This window comes from Rhineura floridana, chromosome 7, assembly GCF_030035675.1.
Source record: "Rhineura floridana isolate rRhiFlo1 chromosome 7, rRhiFlo1.hap2, whole genome shotgun sequence".
Classification (NCBI taxonomy): domain Eukaryota; kingdom Metazoa; phylum Chordata; class Lepidosauria; order Squamata; family Rhineuridae; genus Rhineura; species Rhineura floridana.
The window spans coordinates 67,429,144-67,456,371 of NC_084486.1; the positions used below are offsets into that span (position 1 = coordinate 67,429,144).

At 41.5% G+C, this 27,228-nt stretch overlaps 1 protein-coding gene across 2 annotated transcripts in view; it reads right to left on the minus strand.

The window, feature by feature from the left end:
- Positions 1-24,361, minus strand: part of INPP5F (inositol polyphosphate-5-phosphatase F) — an 89,815-nt gene extending 65,454 nt beyond the window's left edge. The window contains exons 1-2 of one of the 2 annotated variants that reach the window (XM_061635833.1): positions 24,248-24,361; positions 986-1,066 (exon numbers count right to left, since the gene is read on the minus strand). In XM_061635833.1, coding sequence (XP_061491817.1) covers positions 986-1,066; positions 24,248-24,344 — 178 coding nt within the window. In that variant the 5' untranslated portion in view covers positions 24,345-24,361. Of the gene's footprint in view, positions 1-639; positions 720-985; positions 1,067-24,247 lie in introns of those variants that run through there. The other variant, XM_061635832.1, reaches the window with a different exon arrangement.
- Between the last annotated feature and the right edge of the window lie 2,867 nt (positions 24,362-27,228).

Below are 27,228 nucleotides of genomic sequence, written 5' to 3' on the forward strand. Positions count from 1 at the left end.
AGCAACCACATGGGGGTCACTAGCATCCATCTTTGTTCCATGACAGTAGTAATATCACTGCTCTATTTTTTTTAAAAAAATAAAAACTAGTATCAAAGGAAGTTTTTTCAGACATAGGTGAAAATCAGATGAGTGGGTTTTTATGATTATTAACTTAACATGCACAACTCATTCTAGAGCTTTGCGGCAGTTTTTATTCCATTTCTTACACAATATCAATTCACAAAGAAATACTGCTTGTTAACAGTACTTAGCATTTAAAGGTCAGCTAGAAAAATCCAGAGCAAAAGCCAAGGAAAATCTGAAGCATGCTAACATCACTTTTGAAATATTCAATGTATGTGAGCTGTTTCTTTGGCAGGATTTCCAATATTATTCCATTAATAGAAGCAAGTTTTCCAGCTTTTCCTATATCAACATGAAGCAGATGGTGTGTGAGGAAACTAGATGAGAAGGCAGACCGTGAAGAATGTTAGTAATCAATGCTCCTAAAACTGCGCATCTTCCTCTCCACATTTTTAATTTCATTTGTAGCACCCTATTAGTCATCCTTATTTACAATCCAAATTTAATTCAGTATCTACAATAATTTTGCATTTATATCTGAGAATGCTGAACTAAAGCATCCATTTTACTTACCTCTATAGCTTAATGAAATTCCATCCGCAATGAGATTTTTTTCCTCCTCTCCTCCCCCCCGCATTACCTTTCTCTCAGATCTTGAAAACACAAACCATTAGATATGTATGAACCACTGTATATGTAAAGACAGCCATTTAGTTATGTGTTCCGATTCAGACACTGCCATTTATTAGTTTAACAAATGAAAGTGTCAGACAAATCAACCTAACAGAGGCACTGATAAAGCCCACTTCAATTTTATCAACTGTAGGTAGTAAAGACATTTCAGGAGAGTTATTAGCACATAGCAATCTTAACGTTAACTATCATTCTGGGGGAAAATCAAGAATTTTAACATTCATACCTGTGTGAAGCTGAACTTTTCCAATAAATCCCTCGATCAAGCCCAGGCAAATTGGATTCCAGGCCAGAAGCAGGTCAGTAGCTGGGGGGGGGGATTTCACACAAAAAAATGGAAATTAGAATCTGTGAAAGACAATTTAAAAACAAGCCATTTTTTCATCTCACCTCTTCATGGGTTGGGATTTGACAGCAAGGCCTCTAACTGTTCATCCCTATAGTAGATTATTTCAACATATATTTTTCTAGCTAATTAAAAAAACACTGCTACCCATCGCCCTGTAGAGCTCATAATTTTATAAATTAGTCACTCTCCACTGGATCCAACAAGATCCCATTGGAAGACACACAGGCTCTATTGTTTTGATACTATAGTATTTTGCTGAAGCTGAAACCCTGGGATGTTAAAAAAGAATTCATCTTTAAAGATAAGGTTGTCTGCTCCAACTAGAAGGCAATCCAGTGGGTGTAGGGAGCATCTTTGTTCTCTTGCTCCCTCTTCATACTAGGAATGAGGACTAGCATAGCTGACTCTCTACTCCCACCATATGCCGTTTGCTGTAGACAGTAGGGAACAAGGGATGGGTGATCTTCCCGATACCCGCATTTCTACTTGCAGGGACCCAAATGCTTTCTTCAATGCTTGCTTTAACTTCCAACATAAAATAATTTTATGAAATTTCTTCTTATACTACTCGAAAAGAGGTCCCTGCAATACCTTTACTGCACAAACATGACTCATTTACAGTTCACAGTGAAGATGGCACACCCTTAAAGCATGAATGCCTCTCTGTCCACCAGTTTTGTTCCTGACTATAAAAATTGTTTATTCAGATCAGAATATACAGTAGAAATGTATTACAGACCTTCAAACATCTGGCTTTACCACCCTATTGTGTGGTGATTTTTATTAGACTTCTTTAGTTACTGCAAAACTGAGATATTTGGACAAATCCAAAATATTATGCAACCCATGATTTCAACAAGTTGCAGAAATGTTTTTAAACACCTATGGCATCGAAAAATTGAGAAATCCAGCTCAAAACTCATAGTGCTATATGGGGACTGTAAATTCTGCATAATGGGGAAAAACCTACATCTGAATCTATGAAGCTGCATCTACCCTAAGATAGCTGTAAAAATCAATACAGAAAATTGAGGCACTGCATACACTAGGGGTAGCATCATGTTTTGGAATCCTTCAAATATCTGTTTGTTAGACTTCTGTTGTTTAGTTCCTGCAAAAGTTTGTTGAATATCACACTAAGGGAACACGTTGCATGTAAGTAGTGTTCCCAAACAGCACAGGTGAGCAACCTGCAGCCCTGACCTCATTTTGTGGGGCCCTCTATGCCCCATGAAGCTGCCCCATTCTTCCATCCCACCAATGTTCATTCCTTCCTATTCACTTCTTAATTTTCCTGGCTTTTAAAAGTGTTTCTCACTCTTTCTATATTCTTTGAGAACAATTGTTTTTATAAATACACATTTAAGGCTGTTTTTCTACTTTATCCAATGAGTAGGGGTGGGGAATTCTAATCTGGGGCAGCTATGGTGAAGAAAGGTCTGTATTCCAGATTAATTAAATCCAGAACACTTTTGTCTCTGGCTCCGCTCATCATTGGCTCTATCTCTGTCCACATCCTGCATGCTGCTGCCCAAACAAAAAAAGCTGCCACCATCCATGACAGAGTATAGGTTTCTTGAACTGTAAGTTAACCAGCTATTAAGATCAAATACTGCAGGCACAGTAGTGCCAACTTCTGAAGAGTATATAGTATCATCTTGCTACTGTACTTACTTTTTTCTGTCTGCTCATATCTAGTTTGGTGGATCAGAACAACTGGAGACTCCTACAAATCCCTAAGTGGGAATTAGTTATGCTTGGCATAAATAATTTTGATTTCAAGGAAAACAACGTACCAAAAATAGCCATTTTCTTAATGGATCATTATACAGCCACAAGAGTTGCTGTACAGGCATACCCCGCTTTAACGTTCGCAATGGGACCGGAGAGTATACTTTAAGCGAAAATAAACTTTAAGTGAAGCAATTGTCTTCACTTGTACTGCACGCAATCACCACTAGATGGCAGCGGCGTCATGCCAATACAGTGTACGTTATTGCGAAGTGCACGAACATTAAGCGGGGTATGGGGACGTATGGAGCATGTACGTTATAGCGAGGCGACGTTAAGTGAAGTGACGTTAAGCGGGGTATGCCTGTTTACTGTAGCTAGCATGGATTTTTCTCATTCCGCAATGTTAAATTGAAAATACCCCCATGCCATTCTGATAAGCTCCCATAAGCTCATTTAGAAATAAAACCTTACAAAACTTATAGTCCTGAACTCAGAAATGCTTGCTTAACAACCCTGTAAATTTTCACAGAGATACACAAAACAGTCAGAGAGAATCCAGACTTGAAAGTATAAAAAGAGAGAAAAAACAGATCCCTTGGATTTTTTTCTGTCATTGTTCTCATAATTTGTTGAAATTAATTAAAAATCAGCCATGTTCACAGAGTACCTGTAATCCTATTACTGACCTTGCCCCATACTCTGACCTTCATCTTCTGCAGTTTAAAGGTTAAAAAAAAGGCCTGGACAATTTTTAATTAATTTAAGAAATTTAGCATTGGAGTCAAAAAATCCAGGTATGCTCAGTAAGAACCACTGTCAGTGTTCTAAAAGCAAAATCCAAAAACAGAAAGTGGCAAGCATCCACAGAGCCAGAAATAAAAAGGGACAAATCCCAAGATACTGAAAAATGTGTAGTTTATTTTCAGAAAAAGCCCAACATGTTTCGGCCACTGGATAATCTGGTCTTTGTCAGGGGATGGACTGGTCTGCAATGTTCTTTTCTAGCAAAATTGCTTGAAATTATAGAAGTCTGTATTATAGTCGTCTATAGTTTCAAGCAATTTTGCTAGAAAAGAACATTGCAGACCAGTCCATCCCCTGATGAAGGCCAGATTATCCAGTGTCCAAAATGCATTGGGCTTTTTTTTTAATAAACTACACAGTGTTCTAAAAGCCAGACTCACGGCTGCTTGGCTTGGCTGATCAGGGGGCCACACTCACACCAGACATTTATTTCACTTTAGACAGTTATGGCTTCCCCCAAAGAATCCTGGGAAGTGTAGTTTGTGAAGGGTGCTGAGAGAAGACTCCTAGTCCCCTGACACAGCTCTAATGGCCAGAGTGGTTTGACAGTCAGCCACTCTAATTAAAGCTCTATGAGGGGAACAGGGCATCTCCTAGCAACTCTCACAACTCTGATGTGGAATTTGGGTAACTTTGTGCCTGCTGTAGAATAAAAACGTTGGGGAAACCCTGAAAAACAATGACACAATGTTTTCCTTTTGGAAAGGAAAGGGGCTTCCTCTCTGCCCAGTGCCCACCCACCCAATATCCTCCCCTCCACTTCCCCCTCCTCTTCCTCCCTCTCCCCCATATCAGTTTCACCTATCCTAAGTATGATTGCCCAGGAGTAAATCCCACTGAACTCAAAAAGGATGCAAATGATCAAACCTGCCCTCCCCTCCTCCTCCCTCCCATCACCTCCCTTTTGCCCCTTCCCTCCCCCTTCCTTTGCCCCTCCTCCTTCCCTTCCAATCCTCTCCTTTCCCCTCCTCCTCCTTCCCCCTCCTCTCCCCTCCCCCTCCTCCACCCCCATGGTCAGTTTTACCTATCCTAACCGTGATTGCATGGGAGTAAATCAAATTTAACTCAATAAGCATGCAAATCATCAGACCTGCCTTTTCCCTCCTTACCCTCTCCTCTCCCTTCCTCCACCCTTCTTCCTCCCCTCCCCTCTTCCTTCTTCCTCCTCCCCTACCTATTTCAGCTCTCCCTCCCTCTTCTTCTCCTCCCCCCCCATGGTCAGTTTTACCTATCCAAAGCATGATTCCATGGGAGTAAATCCCACTAAACTCAATAAACATGCAAATGATGAAACCTGTCCTCCTTCTCCCCTCCCCCTCCTGCCTGATCCCATCCTCTCCCCCCCTCTGCCCTTCCTTCTCCTCTTCTCCCCATCCCCTGTGGTCAGTTTCACCTATCCTAAGAATGAATGCAGGGAAGAAAATCCCATTGAACTCAGTAACCATGCAACTGATCAATGTATTCTCAGCAAACTGGCACAGGATCCCATTTCTTACCTCCCAGACTAAAAAAGCAGAGAAATTCACTAACAGGCAAAAAAACCCTTGCAGTTTAATAACGTGCCTATAACCAACAGAAATTTCTATCAAATTTTAAAAAGCAGGGAAATTGGGCAGCTATAGTGAATGCACCAGAGAAGCAGGAGACCTGACTTCCTCTCTGAGATATTGTACTGCCCCTACACATTTGTAAAAATGCCAACACAATTTGGGTTGGTCTTTCACAGTCCAATCCACTTCCTGTGTAGCTTGGAAGAATTTGGTAACATGTGCCTCTGAGTATATGGTGAGTGGCTGCAACACCTGCAACACCTGCAATCAGCCCAAATAACACAACAAGAAATGAGATCTCCCTGATCTCATTTTGGCAGGGAGAAAGCAACAATATTAAGACAATTGATAGAGTTCACATAATCACTTTAAATATGTTTTACTTTGCAATTTTAGGGAAATTTTCTATAGTAAATAATTTTCTTTTGCTTCTGTTTCTGTGAATATGTCAAGTATACCAACATTTTGCAACACCAAAAAAAATCCAAAAGCAATTGTGGAATAATGGCACTGACTATTCTTTTTTTTTATCATTAATTTTTATTCAAATTTTTAAAGACAAAAAACAAAACAAAAATAATTAAACAATAAAATAAAATGTTGACTTCCGATTTATCGCAGATCAGTTATAAGTCTACAATATATAACAATCCTGTCTCCTAAATTATATTATAAAATCACTTTCCTCCAGTAGTTATCTTAATTAATCATCAAATCTCATAAACATTACTTTATTCTTCCCACAAAAAGTCAAAGAGAGGTTTCAGTTCCTTGCGAGATATATCTTTCAATTTTTTCTCCAAATAAACATGTCGATTAATCCATCTCATTCAAAACTGTTAGGTCCAATAATTTCAATAGCCATTTTTCCATTATCAATGTTAGTTCCATCTTCCATCTTCAATAATCCTGTTAAGTCCAATAATTTCAATAACCATTCTTCCATTATCAATAATCCTATTAAGTCCAATAATTTCAGTAGCCATTCTTCCATTATCAGTATCCCATAATAATCTTGTTATCATAGCCATAATCCAAATAAACATATAGATTAATCCATCTCGTCAAACCAGTTTGATCCAATAATTTCAACAGCCATTCTTCCATTATCAATATTGATTCCATCTTCCATCTTCAATAGTCCTGTTCAGTCCAGTATTTTCAGTATCCATTCTTCTATTATCAATATCCCATATTAATCTTGCTGTCATAGCCATAGTCATATAATAAGAGTCTGATGGGAATTTCCTTTATCACAAATATTTTGTTGCCATCAATTCTGAATATGTTGCTGAAATATTGTTGTAAAGTCATATCTCTGTTCTTCTTTTTTACAAAATGCACTGGCTCATCTCTTAAGAATTTTTCCATTGTCACATATCTGTAGTCAATTCCATAGATTTTTTCTATATCAAGCTCCATCACATCATTCCAGTCCATAAAATTATCCAAGACATTGATAACTTTATCTCTATTATCTTCATTGATTTCTTCAGAGAAAACGTTAAGTTCCAAACAGTAAACTTTATTTCTAGTATCCATAAACTCCAGATCTTTTTCCAATTCTACATTTGTTCCATTCACCAGAGCTTGTATCTTCCCTTTAATTTTTTTTTCTCAACTCTAATCTCAACAATCTCCTCTCTCACAAGATCTACTATTTCTTTAAACTCCTGCGTCATTTTGCTAAATTCATTTTTCATCTCCTGTCTACCCTGTGTCAGGGTTTGTTTCGTTATCTCAATCTCATCCATTATTTTCTGAAACATAAGTTCTTCCATGGTCTCAGCCACTTTCCTGATTGCCATTCTTAAAACCACAAAAACAAAAATTATTTCAGTCACAATTGGGTAATATTCCAGACTTGATGAAGTCACAGTGTAGACAGTACAGCCTGCCTTAACTCTTATGTTCAGGAATACAAAACAAATTTAGTTCCCAGCTTCAAAAAAGTTAGTGGCGTGATGAACAAGTAGATTCGTCAAAATGAAATAGACCAAAAAGAAAATAGTCCCAAACATATAATGCTCCAAAGTTCATAAATCAAATTTAATTTATTTTTTTTCCCTCCTCGAAATAGAAATCCCTCTTCCGTTTGTATCTTTAGAATGCACTTCCCGGCCAGCTTTTTGCAATAAAAACTAAGATAGGCTTTTTCAATTTCTTTCCTCCTTAGTTTCGTGGATAAAAGAGAAAAATTTTAACTCACCCAGAAGATCTTTATAGCTGATTCATTGACAAATCTCTTTTTGCTGCAATGATTTAAACCAAATGAAAAAACAATAGAAAGAAGGATGCTTGCTTGTTTAAGTCCGTTCTTCTTTAAAAAAAAGATAAACGTATCGCTTATTCAGCTAGAGCTTGATGGACGTCCTCCGGCATTGCTGGCTGAACCTTCTCTCATAAATTAATGAGATCCAGTCCTCCCAAACAAAAACAGGCTTTTATGGTTGATCTCTACGTTTCTCCCTGCCCGGGAGAAAATCTTCACCAGTCAAAAAAAAAACGTGCTGACTGATTTTTAAGCTGATTAAGCTTCTTCTGAGACGAGAGTCTCAAAAAGCAGGCACAAGCGAAGTCACCCTTCCCGGAAGTCTGCAGAATAGTTTCCAATGGACATGAGGAGTGTCTTGGTTTGCACAAAATAAAACAATGGGAGGTGAAATATATTCTAGCACAATTGTGCTCTATATTTTTAACTGACCATGCCTACCTTTCCTTAAGTGGAGTCATTTAAGCACAGCAGGCTGAAAACATGCATCTTGGGCAGGCCAAGTGTGTTTTTTCCAAAAGCTAGAGTTATTGCTTAAGTAGCAACATATTGTAATCAGTCCCCTCGCTGGATCGTCACCTTGTAGTGGTGAGTGTGCTTGTGTGTTCCAATGAACCCTGTGAGCGATGCCGTCGGGAGTCATGTACTCCCAGCAGGGTCACCCATGGCGATAAGGTCAAGGGAGAGGAACCAGACAAAGAACGATCCAAGACAGTCCTCAATGACAGAACAGGCGGAGAATAACAATGGCTGTGAAGGCGGATGAAGGTTGCAGCACATAAAAGACTTCCAATCGTCATGGTATCCATGCCACTGGATCAAAGCCTTTTTCTGTCAAGATTCTGTGTGGATCGTCAGGCACTGATCTCCCCATATAAAACAAACTCATGCACAGGCGTCTTCCAACCAAACCAAACTAAAAGTCCCTTGGCGATCGGCGAATGGCGACAGGGGCATGACTGTGAAATTCGGAAGCCCTAGTCATGGATCGGTACATGGGCAGTGGATACAGACTCAGTCGTCCTAGCTCAAGGACTGAGGCAGTTGACTAGTTCGGCAGCTATATCCACGACTGAGCAGTCCTATTCAGGATCCACTCTGCTCACCCCATATGGGAAGGGGGCTAGAAAAGTTGCCCTAAACATAGTCTGCCTCATCTCTCTCCCTGACTGGATTACCATGTCCAGTGAGGTCACCACTTAGCGGCTGCAAAAGACAATGGAACATGGAGAGACATTGCTGGACAATAAGATAGTGAACGTCCTGAACACAGGGCTACCATCATCGCAAGAGAGTTGAGACGTTTTAATATTGACATAGCAGCACTCCAAGAAACTCAAAGAGCAGGAGAAGGACAACTGAAGGAAGAAAAAGGAGGTTATACCTTCTTCTGGAAAGGACTGCTTGAACAAGAAAGACGAATACATGGAGTAGGCTTTGCTATTAAAAATGATCTTGTGAATTTCTTGTCAGAAGTTCCTATTGGCATCAATGAACGACTCTCAACTCTCCAGTTAAAACTTGCCAAAAACCAGCAGGCAACTATTCTAAGTGCTTATGCACCAACATTAGATGCTGATGAAGACATCAAGAAAAAATTTTATAACCAGCTGGACACCATCTTATCAGAGATACCCAAGGAGGATAAAATTATCCTCTTGGGCGATTTCAATGCAAGAGTTGGGCATGATTTTGATTTACGGCCAGAAACCATTGGGAAAGAAGGAGTTGGCAATAGCAACCTGAATGGCATTCTACTTTTGACTAAATGTGCAGAGCATAATCTTGTTATTACAAACACACTCTTTTACCAGAAAAATAAATTTAAAACACAGTGGAAGCACCCTCAGTCAAAACAGTGGCATCTCCTGGATTACGTAATCGTCCATGCCAGAGATCATACTGATGTACTCCTCACTAGGGCCATGACGAGTGCTGATGACTACTGGACAGATCACCGATTAATTCGATCCACTATGGCCATTAATATTGTTCCTCAACGTAGGCTCCAAGGAAGAAAACCAAGGTGTAAAATGAACATCCATGCCCTTCAAGATCCTATTAAGTGAGCCTGCTTTCAAACAACTCTCAAGAAACATCTACCGACAGAACTCCCTGAAAATGTTGAGGAACACTGGATTAAACTAAAGACATCCATTATTGCAGCATGTGAACAAACTATTGGATACCAAACTAAGAAACATCAGGATTGGTTTGATGAGAATGATAGTGAGATTGAACATAACTGTCCTATTCTGAGCGGGATCCAGGAGACGGAGACGCGGGTGCAATTAAATCATATTTTATTAAAGTAATGGATACATCAAAAGCAGTGCGCTTCATAGAAACCCCTAAGCTATCTCACTAGAATTCCCTAACTGCACTCTAGGCATGCTCTGCAACGTTGAAAGAAAGTTGACTCAGCAGCTCCAACCCGGAAGCGGCAGGCTTAAATAGGCAGGGTCTTGGAGCGTACTCTCTGGCTCCTGCGCAATTCTTGCCTTTGGCCCATCCGTTTCTCCCTGCATCAACAGCATGGTGAAGGGGGGCGTGCTTCCAACACCTTGTCCGAATGAACCTGCTCCTTAGCCAGAGATTCGAGGTCAGGTGGCAGCGAAGTGTTGGACTCATCCCACGAGCCACTGGGTAAAGGGGGAGTTAACGCCCGCTCCAGCTCATCGTCCAGCTGCTCCTCTGACATGTCTGGGGGCAGTGCACTCTCCCCGGCTGAAATCCTCCTTACTCCCTCGTTCAAGGTCTTGTGGAGTCTCAACAACTCCTGGGCCATCCTCGCCCTCTGACAGCTGAGAAGCCTCAAATTCATATCCCCCCCCTTCCAGGCCCTCACAAGAGGGTTGGGGCTCAACAATATCATTGACAAGAAAAGGAAAGCCTTCCAGATATGACAGAAAGACATTAACTGTGCTGCTAAGAAAAAAATCTATGCCAGTGCAAAGGCTGAGGTCCAAAGAAGAACTACAGAACTTAGAATGCCTGGTGGATAAAGAAGCTCAAGAAATCCAGCACTTTGCAGATGCTCACGATGCACTGGGCTTTTTTAATGCCACAAAGGCTATCTATGGACCAACAAATCACGGTACGAATCCTTACGTTCAATGGATGGTACCAAACTTCTTAAGGGTAAAGAGACTATTGCACTGCGCTGGAAAGCATTACCATGACCTCCTTAATCGTAACTCTATTGTGGCTCGTGAGGTCTTCTCGCAAATTCCACAACAACAAACTAGAGACGAGCTTGCAGTATTCCCTAATTTGGATGAAGTCAGTAAAGTCATCAATCAAATGAAGAATAACAAAGCTAGTGGACCTGATGAGATTCCTGCTGAAGTCTTTAAAGAAGGTGGGCCTGAATTTACACAACTTCATAAGCTCATCAAAAAAATTTGGATGAGGGAGGAGATCCCGGAAGACTTTAGGGATGCCATAATTATCACCCTTTTTAAGAAGGATAGAACAGATTGTGGGAACTATCGAAGTATCTCTCTTCTTGCTACCGCAAGTAAAATCCTTGCAAGGATCCTCGCAAATCGCCTCTTACCCATCTCAGAGGATGTCCTCCCAGAATCTCAAAATGGTTTCCGCCCTTCCAGGGGGACAGTGGACATGATCTTCACTGCACGACAGCTTCAGGAAAAATACCGGGAGCAGAATCAACCTTCATATATGTCATTTATTGATCTGACTAAGGCCTTTGATACTGTGAATCGAACCGCTCTCCGGACCATCCTTCTGAAAACTGAATGCCCTGATAAATTTGTGAATATTTTGCGACTCCTTCATGACAACATGACAGTGACAGTTTTGGATAGCAATGGCTTTCAGAGTGATCCATTCATAGGCAGATCAGGCATAAAACAGGGATGCATCATTGCTCCGACCTTATTTGCTATCTTTATTGCTATGATTCTACACCTTATTGAGGAGAAACTTCCTACTGGTGTGGAAATCATAAATCAAACAGATGGAAAGCTTTTTAATCTCAGTAGGCTGAAAGCAAAAAGTACGGTAATGTCAACCTCTGTCATAGAACTTCAATATGCCGATGATAATGTAGTCTTTGCACATTCAGAGAAAGATCTTCAAACTATCCTAAATGTCTTTGCAGAAGCATATGGAAAGCTTGCGCTCTCACTTAATATTAAAAAAACCAAAGTGTTTCACCAACAGGTGCAAACTAGTCCTTCTGTAGCATCATCAATTCAGCTTAATGGTGTGATGCTGGAGAACATTGATCACTTCCCCTATCTTGGCAGCCATCTCTCTGTAAAAGCTGACATCGATACTGAATTCAACATTGTCTGAGCTCTGCGAGTGCCGCATTCTCCCGAATGAAGAGTAGAGTGTTCAAGGATGGGGATATTTGCAGGGAGACCAAAATGCTTATTTACAAAGTCATTGTACTACCAACCTTACTGTATGCCTGTGAAACATGGACCATCTATAAATGCCACTCCCAACTTCTTGAAAGATTCCACCAACACTGCCTCCGGAAAATCCTGCAAATTACTTGAGAAGACAGACAGACCAATGTTAGCGTTTTGAAAGAACCAAAGACTACAAGTGTTGAAACAATGATTCTTCAACATCAACTTCACTGGACTGGCCATGTTGTTCGAATGCCTGATCACCGTCTTCCCAAGCAGCTACTTTACTCCCACCTTAAGGATGGAAAATGGAATATCGGTGGACAGCAAAAGAGGTTTAAAGATGTTCTTAAAGCGAATCTAAAAAAATGTAACATGAACATCAAGAACTGGGAAGTCTTGACCAATGAACATCCCAAATGGAGGTCGGCTATTATCAAAGGTGCTGTGGACTTCGAAGAAGCATGAATACAGGGCGAACGGGACAAACAAGCTAAGCCAAAGGTACGTCAAACAAATCCTCATCGTGACCACCTTCCATCTGGAAACCTATGTCCTCACTGTGGGAGGCAGTGTGGATCCAGAATTGGCCTCCACAGTCACTTACGGACCCTCTGTTAAAGACCTTATCTTGGAAAACTATCTTACTCAGCCACAAGCGATCACCAATGAATGAATTGTAATCAGTCTGATTTTACATCGAACTGCAGTTTCAGATTCAACTGTTAATGCACCCAAAATAGAACATAGCCTCCAGTTTGGAACACAAAAGGCTGTCTTCACCACCACATGTCACTGACCAATAAAAAGGCTTTGAAATTAATAAAAATAAATTTGACACAGATTTCTACGATGAATAATGAGGGAAATATAATTTTCTAGGTTAGATTCTCTGTAGAAACAGTAGTAACACAGAAAAGAAGCAAAGTAAGAACACCAACAAATACACAAAAATGTAATTCTCCATCTTTGGAGATGGCAGGTGTTGCCACCACTCGCCATATTCTCAGAGGCACATGTTACCAAATTCTTTCAAGCAATACAGGAAGTGGGTTGGACTGTGAAAGGCCAACCTAAATTGTGTTTGCATTTTGACAAATTTGGACTTTAGGCAGTACAATATCTCAGAGAGGAGATCAGGTCTCCTGCTCCCCTAGCACATTCACTATAGCTGCCCAATTACCCTGCTTTTTAAAGTTTGATAGAAATATCTGTTGGCTATGCCATCAAGGTTTTAGGAACATGAAACAGTGCTATGTAGGTTGAAAATGAAGGCACTTTAGCTTTAAACTAAAATTGCTATTCAGAAGGAATGTTTTGTAACACTATTACTCAGAACAAATGTATTTTAACTTTATTTCAAAATAAAATTATATGAGGAAAAAATCTATTCTAAGAAAAAAGATTAGGTTAAAAGCTACACTGGAAAGACTGAAGAGGTCAGACCTAGCGGATGACCTTTTGTCTACAGACACTGGCAATTTAAACACTATTTGAAATGTTTCTGGTGCCAGCTGCTTTGGTACCCTGATTCCTATTGTATTTAGACAACTTGAATAGATCTGTTGATACTGCTAGTTTCTCAGAAACAATGAAACGAAACAAGTGCCTGGTACTTTACCACTATTAAAATGATCTGGACAACAAAGCCCTAAGTCACATCAACAAATCATAGTTAAAACAAATTAGGGCTTAGTTTTGCATCTGAATGCAACCATAAAGTTGAACAAGCCAGTACCCAGCTGGCACAGGAGCAAAAAACCCTGTGGTTTGTTCCACAAAACATGAGTTTGGTTCCTCTCCATCTCTCCCTTACCACCTCTGTGAACCCCAGCAGCTAACCTGAACACCTTGTCTGCTATCAAGGACTGGAATTGGCCTCTTACCATTGGCCAACCTCAGAAATTGGGCAGGAAACATAAATGCCCTCTTTCTCAGAGATCTTTGGCTACTCGACAGTCATGAACAAAACAGAATTCTAATGCCTCCCTCCCTTTCCTCATTTCTAGATAAGCACCATGGCAGCTTGCTGCATAATTTCTCAGGCACAGCCCATCATAAGAACTTTAGGCCAATTCATTTGGTCATCGCAGCAGCCCAGGATGATGAGTGGGGGGCACCCTCCCCAGACTGAGAAAGAACACATTTTTCCTGGAGAAGGAAAGGCTGTATCTGAGGAGGCAGTTGGGCTAGTTTTCATCAGTGTTGTCTTTAGGATCACTGTGCATGTTATAAGAGTGAGTTTGCCAGCAAAGCCACCTGCCAAGATGTTCCTGGAGCAGGCAATGAGACAGTTGGCATCAGAGCCATCTGCCTTAGTTGCTGACACTTATCTGGAACACCAATGCCACCGTCCACAGTGTATCTGATGGTGACATCTCTTCTATCCAGAAAGATTGTGGCTATGTTATTTTAGTACAGCTTGGACGTATCCTCCATGAATACATACAAATTTAAAATCATTTAAACCAGTAGCCAGTACCTCATCTTGTGGTGCCAAGTTCCCAAGTGAATTATTCATTCTATGAATAAGTCCTTTTGTTTATGATGAATATAACATCAAATGTTTTTGATAGCTGACCAAGTTATATTAAATGAAGAAAAAAATCTATTATCATTCTGTCCATGGTCTAAGCCAGCCTTCCCCAATCTGGTGCCCTCCAGACATTTCACTGCAACTCCCATCAGCCCCAGCCAAAATAGCTAGCACCATCTGCAGGGCATCCAGCTGGTGAAGGCTGTTCTAAACTATGAAGTCCCTCATGGTTTATCCTTCCTTGTACTGAAGCCTGTTAGCTGTAGGGAAGTCTTTTCTGTACCTTCTCCAGCTATGTTTTAAAAATAAGACATTAATACTTTTTAAAAATATATAACATGGAGTTGTACGCATGAACTAGCTTTTGTCTACTGACTAGATCTGTCTGGAGTACCCTATCAAGTGTGAATACAAGAATGAACACTGAACTAGAATTTTCAACCTAAGTGTTTGCTTTAGCAAAAAGTGCTAATTTACTTTCTGCCTTGATTCATCCAATTCTTGTGCACCACCTTTTGAGGCATTCAATACTTATCACTTCACAGACAAGCTATTAGAAGTAACAAATATGAATATACAGTAGTTAGGTTTTTACTAGGCTTAATAGACAATATAAAAACTGACAAATCACCGGGCACGGATGGCATCCACCCGAGAGTTCTCAAAGAACTCAAATGTGAAATTGCTGATCTGCTAACTAAAATATGTAACTTGTCCCTTGGGTCCTCCTCCGTGCCTGAGGACTGGAAAGTGGCAAATGCAACACCAATCTTCAAAAAGGGATCCAAGGGGGATCCCAGAAATTACAGGCCAGTTAGCTTAACTTCTGTCCCTGGAAAACTGGTAGAAAGCATTATTAAAGCTACATTAACTAAGCACATAGAAGAACAAGCCTTGCTGAAGCAGAGCCAGCATGGCTTCTGTAAGGGAAAGTCCTGTCTCAGTAACCTATTAGAATTCTTTGAGTGTCAACAAGCATATAGATAGAGGTGATCCAGTGGACATAGTGTACTTAGACTTTCAAAAAGCTTTTGACAAGGTACCTCACCAAAGACTTCTGAAGAAGCTTAGCAGTCATGGAATAAGAGGAGAGGTCCTCTTGTGGATAACGAATTGGTTAAGAAGCAGAAAGCAGAGAGTAGGAATAAATGGACAGTTCTCCCAACGGAGGGCTGTAGAAAGTGGAGTCACTCAAGGATCGGTATTGGGACCTGTACTTTTCAACTTGTTCATTAATGACCTAGAATTAGAAGTGAGCAGTGAAGTGGCCAAGTTTGCTGACGACACTAAATTGTTCAGGGTTGTTAAAACAAAAAGGGATTGCGAAGAGCTCCAAAAAGTCCTCTCCAAACTGAGTGAATGGGCGGAAAAATGGCAAATGCAATTCAATATAAACAAGTGTAAAATTATGCATATTGGAGCAAAAAATCTTAATTTCACATATATGCTGATGGGGTCTGAACTGACGGTGACCAACCAGGAGAGAGACCTCAGGGTTGTAGTGGACAGCACGATGAAAATGTCGACCCAGTGAGCAGCAGGTGTGAAAAAGGCAAATTCCATGCTAGGGATAATTAGGAAAGGTGTTGAAAATAAAACAGCCGATATCATAATGCTGTTGTATAAATCTATGGTGCGGCCGCATTTGGAGAACAGGATGCTGGACTAGATGGGCCACTGGCCTGATCCAGCAGGCTCTTCTTATGTTCTTAAACCACAATCCCTGGTTCAAACATAATGAGAACCCAATGCTTCCTGGTTTGTTTATCCTGCTCAAATCATTGTTTTTAATGATGTTTTTATTGGTTTTTAATTCTGCAATTGTAAGCTGCCTTGATATACTTTTATGAAAGTGCGGCTTATAAATAAGTAATAAACTAAATAAAATATAAATAAAAGTAGGTGATCTCTGCTCATTCCCAATAAGCCACCATAAGTCAGAAAGTCACACTTATAGTTATATATGTGAATGTGGTCATATACTAGTAAACTTTCAGCAAGGATTCAAACTTGATAGAGGAATTGAGTCAGCCATATGTTCCAATACTCAATAATTTTAGGTCATAAAGTTGGTTTGTCACCCTCATATTCAGAATGCTTTTTTAAAATTCCTTCCTGACAACTTTTGCAAGTTGTTAATTTGACATGTAGCTTTGAAGATGAGTAAGTATGACACAAATAGATTTGTGCTTGCCTCAAAACAGATTCAGTAATCATAGATGTAAGCTTCATGACAGCAAAAGCTGTACACCTGTCAGAGTGCTTAAAATAGAACCTCCCAATAAACAAAGTATTAAGACATCTGCATGCAATAATACATTTGAGTCTCACTTAAGCATAAGTGGATGGATGGAAATGGCCTTCAAGTCAATCCCGACTTATGGCGACCCTACGAATAGGGTTTTCATGGTAAGCAGTATTCAGAGGTGGTTTTCCATTGCCTTCCTCTGAAGCTGAGAGGCAGTAACTGGCCCAAGGTCACCCAGTGAGCTTCATGGCTATGTGGGGATTTGAACCCTGGTCTCCCAGGTTGTAGTCCAACACCTTAACCACTACACCACACTGGCTCTCTTAAGCATAAGTAGGGCTCTCATAATTAATTGCATGTTAACTGTGGTTTTGCATGTTATGCAGCACGGTCATCATGTATTCTCTCTCTTTACAGTTTTTGCCAACTACAATTCAGACTAAACTATTATGCCATCATTTAACCCAACAGTCATAAAAAAGAGGGCTGGCACTGCTTTTACATATTTAGCCTTTTGGAGGCATCCAGATAATATTGGTCCTTAGATGGCCATCTCTACCTGAACACGTTCATTAAGCCAATTCTATCATCTTTGTAAATCAAAACCTTATACAGTGTCCACATCACATCCACTGAAAACCCAGCCTACCAGGCAGGCTGCTTAAGGGTCAAAAGAATGATGGCTGTGAACATATTAAAAGACAATCAACAAAACGAGAAAAAAAATTCAATACCATACTGATGACATGGCACTCTGAATTCTCTAGCAACCACTCCCAACAGCTTCACCCTATAGCAGGATTGTGAGGGGGCAGAGGTATAATCATTAAATTCTACTTTCTGGAATCAATCCCCCAGATAGGAGTAGAACCACTGTGCCTCTCACTCCCATCCCACAGAGTCAGTCCAAAAGGATACCATGGTCAATGGTATCAAAAGCTGCTGAGAGATCCAAGAAGAGTAACAGATCTTAAGAGATAAACTCTTATTTACATAAGTGAATTCCACCTCTTTTACATTGTTTTTATTGACATTGTTACTTATGGCAACACACTGGTAAATCCTCTATCATAATTCTAAGATTATATCCACGCATACTTGGATGAAATGGGTCAATTGCACCGGTTTCTATTTGTGTCCAGAACCAGTTCTGGGACAGAATCTGTCTTGGTCATGCAATGGATGATCTTTGTCAGAACAGAGATGTGGGAATGCAGATAGAAAGAACCACTCAAGAGACAGTCCTTTAAGGCAAGTGCCTGTAGCAGCCCAAACCTGCATAAAAGCAAATACATGGTCTGAACCCCCATATTTACCTTGTAAGGTCTAGTTTTTCCCATGTATACATTATCCCAATGCTATTTCATCATGCAATGGAAAGTAGCCAACGAAACACTAATTTTTAAAAAGGGATCCAGTGGAGGGATCCTAGAAATTACAGACCAGTTGACTATGTAATTACATCTGTATTTCATGAGTAGTAGTTGTAGTAACAGAATGCATAACTACATGAAACTGCAAACCAACGAGAACTGTTGGTTGCCATTTCATGAGTGGAAGAGAAGCTGGCCAGCATGTTACTGTCTAAACGGGAAAAAATATTTTACTTGTCATCTTGCAAAGCTAGTTCTATGGAGACATAGCAAGATAATGACTGCATCCCTCAGTAGCTCCACTAACGGTTTTTCAAAGCATCATCTACTCTAATAAGTAAAATACAAGCGTAGAGCACAAGTTATTACTTTGTTCTTATTCAAAGGGCCCACAAATTGGGCTAGCCTTGATAGCCAGCAAAAAATGCTTCTCACCAGAACCCTGACAAACCCCATCCCAATGGTGAAGACAAAGTCTTCTCTGAAACTTTTCAGAGCTTAAGTCTCAGGGTGACTGCAGAAAGTGAGCCCTCCCCAGCTCGCAGCTGCAGAATGGGAACTTAAAACAGCAAATAGTACAGGGTTCTAATTTGTTCCCAACACAGCAAACATGTGGCTGTCCACTGCTAAACATGATATGCCCCAGCCTTCCTCTCAATCTTGGAGCTGGGGAAGGGGGGAGCGTGGGCAAGGATCATCCTCATAGGTACACAGTAATCTCCATACAAGGTTGGGAGGACTATTGCTTGGTTGCTATAATGGCACCTCAGAAGCGTACTTAACAAGTCCATCTTCCCAACTTGAAGATGGCTAAGTATGCACAGTCAGGAACCTGTGTGTGTGTGTGTCCGTCCGTCCCCTGGTAACAACAAATTCTGGTTTAGCTACAAAGGTCAACCAAAAAGTGTAGAATCCTGAAACAGTATCACTGCTCCAGAAGTATCTATAAGGCTCAGTACAGTATTAGGAAAAGCTCCTTCCACATACAAGAGAAAAGCAATTCCTCACTGCAGAGCACGTGTTTTATGTGAACAAGTTCCAAGATTAAATCATTAGGATCTCCAGACGGCCAGGAAAAACCCATCTAAGTACCACTGCCAGACAGGCTAACAAGATCCTGAGAGCTCTTGACAAGCACTCATCCTCATCAGTATTTTCTTGATGCAATTTCTGGTGTGGGAGAGAGCTTTTATGAATTGATGGAATTGATGCCAAAAAAAAGTTAATAAGAACTTTGCAGGGGGGGGGAGAGAGAGAGAGAGAGAGAGAAGAGAACAGAAAAAAGAAATGAAAATAATTTTTGCCTGGTTGGATTTAAGGTGCACTTGTGTGCCTCTGTGTCGTGTAACAGAGGCAAGACTCATATTTGTTGCCCTGCCTGCTATTGGTTTTGGCCCCACCCACCAATGGAATGAAGGCCCCAGAAGGTTGACCACAAGTAAACAAGGGTAAAAAAGCAGTAGCGTAACTAGCTTTTCATGTGCCCTGTGCAAGGTTTTATTTTTGGGCCCCTTAATTTTTTTTTGTGGGGGGGAAATAATAATAAAACAAATACGGTATAACAATTGTTTATAAATAATTTTCATTTCAGCAAATCCATTTCAGGGCCCCCTTCGTCCTGGGCCCTGTGCCTGTGCACCTGTTGCACCTGCCTAGTTACAGCACTGTAAAAAAGGTTCTGCCATCCTTGATCTACATCATGCCCTGAGCAAACAAAAGCACTGCAACAAAACTTTGATATCATTCCAATAGGTCATTAGTACACAAACTGAACACAAATGAGTGTTAGCAAAGCACATGAAAATACCAATGAAGCAAGAAATATATCTACAAAGAACAGGTGCACAGTCACTTCTATATATGTTATACCCTCTAACATCATAATTTCTTGCAAATCAGTAAGAAAAATGTACCAAGTAAAGTCTCCCTATTACAGTAGCCTTCTCCAACCCTTACAATTCCCATCAACACCAGATAGCACACTAATGGTGGCTGTGGCTGACAGGAGTTTTAGCCCAAAACATCTACAGGGCACCAGATTGGGGAACGCTGTATTACACACATACACAGAACAGTGTTCAAAAACATATGTGAATTTCCAACAGTATACCAAATACTGTAAAGGAAACACTGTAACATACCAAGCACCATGTTGCCTTTTGTAGGTCGTGTCAGCAAAGTGTCATTGATACTACTTCAGAACATGAGACAACATCAATTTCACCTGTCTGAACTATAACACACACATAGAGAGAGAAATCCATTACCAGAAATCTAAGCTTTTCAGGCCTGCACTTTCCAAGACCCCTGGAAAAAAATGGAAGGGGAAATTTCAGGCTTAAAACTGACATGTTCCTACTTATTCTTGACAGGATCAAGTATTTCATTTTTTCTGCTTACCCAGCCATCCTGTTCTACCTTGGCTTTCACCAGATGAGATCCTTCCTACCTACTTCCTTCTACAGCAAGCTTATCCACCAATTCAGTCAAGGACTTTGCCATTAATCCACCCAATGTTCCTAAGTGGAACAGCATCCTTTCACAAATCCCATCCACTTCAGAAGGTACTGCACTTCCATCAACTTAACTAGCTCAAGCAAACCCCCAGCCTACATATCCCTTCTCAAATTGGTTGAGCAACATTTTAGATCAGCGAGCCTGACATTTCACTGAGGCATATAAATATCCTGCCTTTCCAAAAAACCCAGCATGTGTATCTTGTTTTTCCATACCCTACCCTTACTCCAGACTGGAGCGCAGGGTAGATTACAACATAGTAACAGAAATATAAAATATGGACAAAACAGAATAAAATTATAAAACAGCAACACTAAACCTCAGCTCCAACCAGCGTCAACATTATCATATTCCAAAGGCCTAAACAAATACATCTTTACTTGTCACTAAATACAGGTAATGTGTAGGATTTTTATATCTCAAATGGGAGGGAGTTCCACAAACGGGGCACTGCCCTGTCTCATGTCACTGTCTTGCCTGCCACACTGGTCAGTGGGACCATGAGCATGGACTCTCCAGCTGATTTTAAAGCTTGGGGTGTCAGGAAAAAAATGCCACCCTAGGCTCCTACTGGGAAGAAGGGTGGGACATAAATCTAATAAATAAATAAATAAAAACACTGTCCAAAATCTAGGCCCCAGGCATTTTGGGGCTTTATAGACTAATATCAATATCCTGAATTGGGTCTGGCAGTTTATACCAGCAGCCAGTGGAATGCCTTCAGGATTGGAATGTTATGATCCTGTCCAGCTGCACCCAGTAACAACCAAGCTACAATATCCTGTACCAATTGCAGCATCTGGACAATTTTCAAGAGAAGTCTCACATAAAGTGCACTGCAGTAGACTATACAAGAGGTTATTAAAGTGTGGAAAGTGAGGACAGGCTATCTTAATCCAGGAACAGTTATAGCTAGTAAACTACCCAGAAGTGGCACAGACACCACTGAAGCCATTTGCACATCCAGTGACAGCTTGGAATCAAGAAGCAGACTCCCCTTCAAGGGGAGTGATACCTTATTTACAACTGGCTACCTAATTTCTGAACACGAGAGCCACCAATCCACAGAAGTTTCTTTTTGTTGGGATTCAGCTTCAGTTTACTGGCCCTCATCCAGCCCATCACTGCATTCAGACACTGGTCAAGCCCCTGCACATTCCCTCCTGAATCAGACAGATGGAGAGAGCATACTGATATCCCTGCATTCCAAATCTCCAGACAGCTTCCAACAGTTTCATATATATGTTAAACAGCACCGAGGACAAAACAGACAGCTGTGGACCCCCTCCACGCAAATACCATGGGGCCAAGCAGAAGTCTTCCAACATTATTTCTGCAAAGTAAGAATTAACACCACTGTAGTAGTACCCCCAACACCCAACTCACAGAAAGCCATGTAGAGGTTGATGAGAATTACCCTGTAATTTGAGTACAGGCAGCACTCCCCCAGTCTCTCTCACAATAATGTTTTTAATTGTTGTAAACCACCCAGAGAGCTTAGGCTATGGGGCGGTATACAAATGTAATAAATCATCATCATCATCACCACACTCTGGCCTCTACTATCTGCCAGGAGACTAAAGGCCATTAAGAAGATGCTCCTTAGCCTCTCAAAAAGAACATCATTGCAAGGGGGAGACCAACTTCACCCCATCCAACAACCAAAGGAGGAGCAACTGCAGGAGACTTGCTTCACCTCACTCTGCTATTAAGAACACTTACAAGGCCTTCATAGCTAAGTAATAGTACCTAAGTTAGCTTTTTTTGTTCCTCCTTCCCAATCCCTTTATCTTGCATCTCACTCCTTTTAGAATGTAAAACTGAGAACAGGGACCATCTTATTGATTGTTGTAAGTCACTCTGGGAACCTTTCAACTGAAAAGTGGGATAAAAATACTTCAAATAAATAAATAATAAAACAAGGCAACCAAAGCAGATTCAGTGCCATACCCAGGTGCAAATCCAGATTGTTCATCCAAGAGTAAGTACAGTTGGAACTGCCACTCCTTGATTATTTTCCCAAAAAAGGGATATCTGCAACTGCTCAGTAGTGGTCCAACACCTCTGGGTCCAGGGAGGGCCTCTTCAGGAGGGGTCACACACACACACTTAATGTGATAGGCATCACACCCTCTTGCAACAAGGCATTAGCCACTCCTGGACCCAACCAGTTGATCCTTCTCACAGAGATCATTTAAACGAGGATGGTCAATGGTTGAGCCTCACCCCTGCAAATGTCAAGGGTCCTGTCTGCAAACTCAGGCCACCATAACTGAAACTGAAACCAAGAACACTAACCAGCTAGTGCTCTAAATACCTCCCCTCTGACCTGCTTCAACTATGGTGTTAAGTTTGAAGCAAATATAAGCAAATTTGCCCTCAAAATTATTATTATTATTATTCATTACATTTCTACCCCACCTTTCTTTTTCATGATTGAAACCCAAGGGGGCTTACATATGGTTCCCAGGCAGTCTCCCATCCAGGCACTGACCAGACCTGACCCTGCTTCAGCAGGGAGCTGGCCACATGTGCCTTCAGACCATAGCCTGGGACCAAGTTCTCTGTAAACATTTCACAGCATGCCACTGTGCGGTCAGATAGCAACACTGTGGGACTAAAACCAACCAGTCCCTCAACTCAGGTCCTAGAACACTAGGTAAAGCTCAAGGGGAAATCCACATGTTTAGCACAATATTTTAAATGTCATTTGACATGCCAATCTAGCAAGCATCTCCATACAGTTTCCATTAATCTTCAAAAACCTAGCACAGCAAGCTACAGGATGTACCTACAGTTGAAAGGACATGGGGAACTGGTGTAACTATACCATCTTGGGAGAAGGGTGAGAATGAAGTGTGGGTGATTCTTTCAATGGGTCAGACCTGTGACCAGCACAAGTCCACCTCCCCAGTTATACTATAACACACTCTGTATACTTAACAGTGGTATGGATCTAACAGGATCATCCCAGGTTTTTTAACCTAGTCCTAGATGAATCTGCAAGGTCAAGCTATAAGGAATTAATTGCATGTTCTGTCACCCACTTTATAAATAATGAAAGGCAGAACTATGAAGGATATTGTTAGTTTAATGATTTGAGCACATACGGGAGAGGGTAGGGGTCATGTTTGTTTATTCTGTGTGTATTACTGTTTGTTTGCTACCTTAAGTCTCTTTGGAGAAACAGGAAAAATAGACATTTTTAAGATGGTCAGTCATCATCCCAAATTCAAAATGTTCACCCAACCAGGTGGATACGACGCAAGAGTCCCCCTTGCCCGCACTCTTCTCTCAGGAACCTGCTGCCCTGCACTTTCCTACAACTTCCTCTTTCCCCTCAACCCCGCCGTGTGAGCCAGCAGCCTCCACCTTCGCCCGCCTCTTGTGCGCCTTCCCCAGGCGGGTCCATCAAAATCTCTCCTCTCACTTCTACCGACACTGAGAACGCGTCAAGCATCCCTCCTCCGTCCAGCCGCTTGAGGGCCCCGCAGCAAGTGCCCCTCCTTCCCGCCGCCCTTGAGCGACCCAGGCTCAAAGCTCCCTCACACCGAACCAACTAGACAGCCAGCAGACCCACCCACTACCCCACCGCCCTCAAGACTTTTATCTGAGGAGAACTACTACTCCCCCTCCCGCCAAAGGGGCTAATCCCGTTTGGACAACGGCGGCGGCGCGCCCCTTTCTACCTGATCTCTCGTCCCCACCAGCCAGACTCACCCGGACGGAGTTGGAGGCTGCCGTCAGCGCGGCTACACCACAGCGCCCGCTCCCCTTGCTGCAGGATGTAATGGTCCTTGGCTTGGAAAAGCTCCATTCTGGGCGAGTGCAAGGAAAAGCGCGGGGAGGGGGAGGAATGTGTGGAGAAAAAGAGGGAGGGGAGGAAAAGGACCGCGCCTCAACCAGCCGCCGGATTTAGGGGGCGCGGCAAAGAGATCTGCCCCCCTTTCCGCACTACAGCACCAGCACCAGCACCGAACAAATCCTTCAGACGCCGTCGGCTACTTCGAGAACAGTGACAAGGCCACGCACAAACCCGGCACACAACATCCGGCTCTGCCCGCCTCCTTCAGCTACCGTCACTCCTGTTGGTGCTTTGCACAGGCCGGACGGGTTCCGGCGCGCGCCAGCCACCGGACACGTGACTCCTTCCGCCAAGCTTTTTTTTAATTATTCATTTCACTGTGCCCTGATTAGTGGTGGCCCCAGTGGCGCTGCGGCAGCCGTTCAGCCTTAAACAGAATAAAGAAGGGGACATATACAAAGAGAGAGAGAAGGAGGGTTCTGTTGATGAAGTTCCTGTTAGGCAGTCGCGCATATATAAACGGCTACTCAGCTAGAACGAAAGCACTGTGATTTATGCTTGTTCGCTTCTCTTCCTCTGCCTACTCTACCTCTTGTCGGACAGTGTTCTTCATGCAGCTGCACAGGAAAAGGTGTAAGATTCGGGGGGGGGGGTTAAATTTCGGACTGGGGAGACTCGGGTTCAAATTGCCATTAATCCACGATGCTTATTGGGTGACCTTGGGCCAGTCACTATCTCTCGGTCTAACCAGGTGGTTGTTGTGATAACATGAGGGAGGTGAAAACGGTGTATGCTGCTGTTAGGTCCTTGGAAAAAGGAGGGATATAAACAAATAAATATACACACAGCTGCTCAAATGTCAGTGCCAGAAATATCTCAGAAGATTCCTTACTACAGCTTTAAGAAGGCAGACCAGAAGACCACCCTAATGATATAATAATAATAATAATTTTAAAGCAGCGGATTTGCCCTATTAAAATCAATGCTAGTTTTTCTTTGGATATCGGAACATAAGCAGGCCTAGGCCTGGTTAGTACTGAGATGCAAGACCTGGGAATACCAGGTGTCATGGGCTTAGAGGAAGGCAATGGTAAATCACCTCTGAATACCTGTTACCATGAAAACCCTATGAATATATCCAAAAAAGATTTGCAGGGTCTCCATAAGTCGTAATCAACTTGAAGGCATATAACAACAAATTTTACTTATGAAAAGGATTTATATACCACTTCTTCAGAACAGCTAGCAAAGTCTAAACAAATAAAAATCCAAACAATAATACCATATAAAAACATCAGCAGAAGAAGAAACCTGATGGAAAAGTAAAATTATTATACAACAAGAAATCGAAAGATACTCCTCTGGTGTCAATAAGGCATCGGTGCTGATGTCAGGCAAGCCTTTCTTGGAAGCAGACTCCAAAGTTGGGCATCACAACTGAAAAGGCAAAAGGTATCTGGATGTATTTGGAACTTTATTGTTGTAGTTATGTGCCTTCAAGTCGATTACGACTTATGGCGACCCTATGAATCAGCGACCTCCAAGAGCATCTGTCATGAACCACCCTGCTCAGATCTTGTAAGTTCAGGTCTGTGGCTTCCTTTATGGAATCAAACCCTCTGTTTGGCCTTCCTCTTTTTCTACACCCTGCTGTTTTTCCCAGCATTATTGGCTTTTCTAGTGAATCATGTCTTCTCATGATGTGTCCAAAGTATGATAACCTCAGTTTCATCATTTTAGCTTCTAATGATAGTTCTGGTTTAATTTGTTCTAACACCCAGTTATTTGTCTTTTTCACAGTCCGTGGTATGCACAAAGCTCTCCTCCAGCACCACATTTCAAATGAGTTGATTTTTCTCTTATCTACCTTTTTCACTGTCCAACTTTCACATCCATACATAGAGATCGGGAATACCATGGTCTGAATGATCCTGACTTTGGTGTTCAGTGATACATCATTGCATCTGAGGACCTTTTCTAGTTCTCTCACAGCTGCCCTACCCAGTCCTAGCCTTCTTCTGATTTTCTGACTATTGTCTCCATTTTGGTTAATGACTGTGCCGAGGTGTTGATAATCCTTGACAAGTTCAATGGCCTCATTGTCAACTGTAAAGTTACATAAATCTTCTGTTGTCATTACTTTAGTCTTTTTGACGTTCAGCTGTAGTCCTGCTTTTGTGCTTTCCTCTTTAACTTTCATCAGCATTCGTTTCAAATCATTACTGGGTTCTGCTAAGAGTATGGTATCATCTGCATATCTTAAATTATTGATGTTTCTCCCTCCAATTTTCACACCTTCATCTTGGTCCAATCCTGCTTTCCATATGATATGTTCTGCATACAGATTAAACAAATAGGGTGATAAAATACACCCCTGTCTCACACCCTTTCTGATGGGGAACCAATCAGTTTCTCCATATTCTGTCCTTACAGTAGCCTCTTGTCCAGAGTATAGGTTGTGCATCAGGACAATCAAATGCCGTGGCACCCCCATTTCTTCTAAAGCATTCCATAGTTTTTCATGATCTACACAGTCAAAGGCTTTGCTGTAGTCTATAAAGCACAGGGTGATTTTCTTCTGAAATTCCTTGGTCCATTCCATTATCCAACATATGTTTGCAATATGATCTCTGGTGCCTCTTCCCTTTCTAAATCCAGCTTGGACATATGGCATTTCTCGCTCCATATGTAGTAAGAGCCTTTCTTGTAGAATCTTGAGCATTACTTTATTTGCATGGGATATTAAGGCAATAGTTCGATAATTACTGCATTCTCTGGGATCCCCTTTCTTTGGAAGTGGGATATATATTGAACTCTTCCAGTCTGTGGGCCATTGTTTAGTTTTCCATATTTCTTGACAAATGTTTGTCAAAATTTGGACAGATTCAGTCTCAGT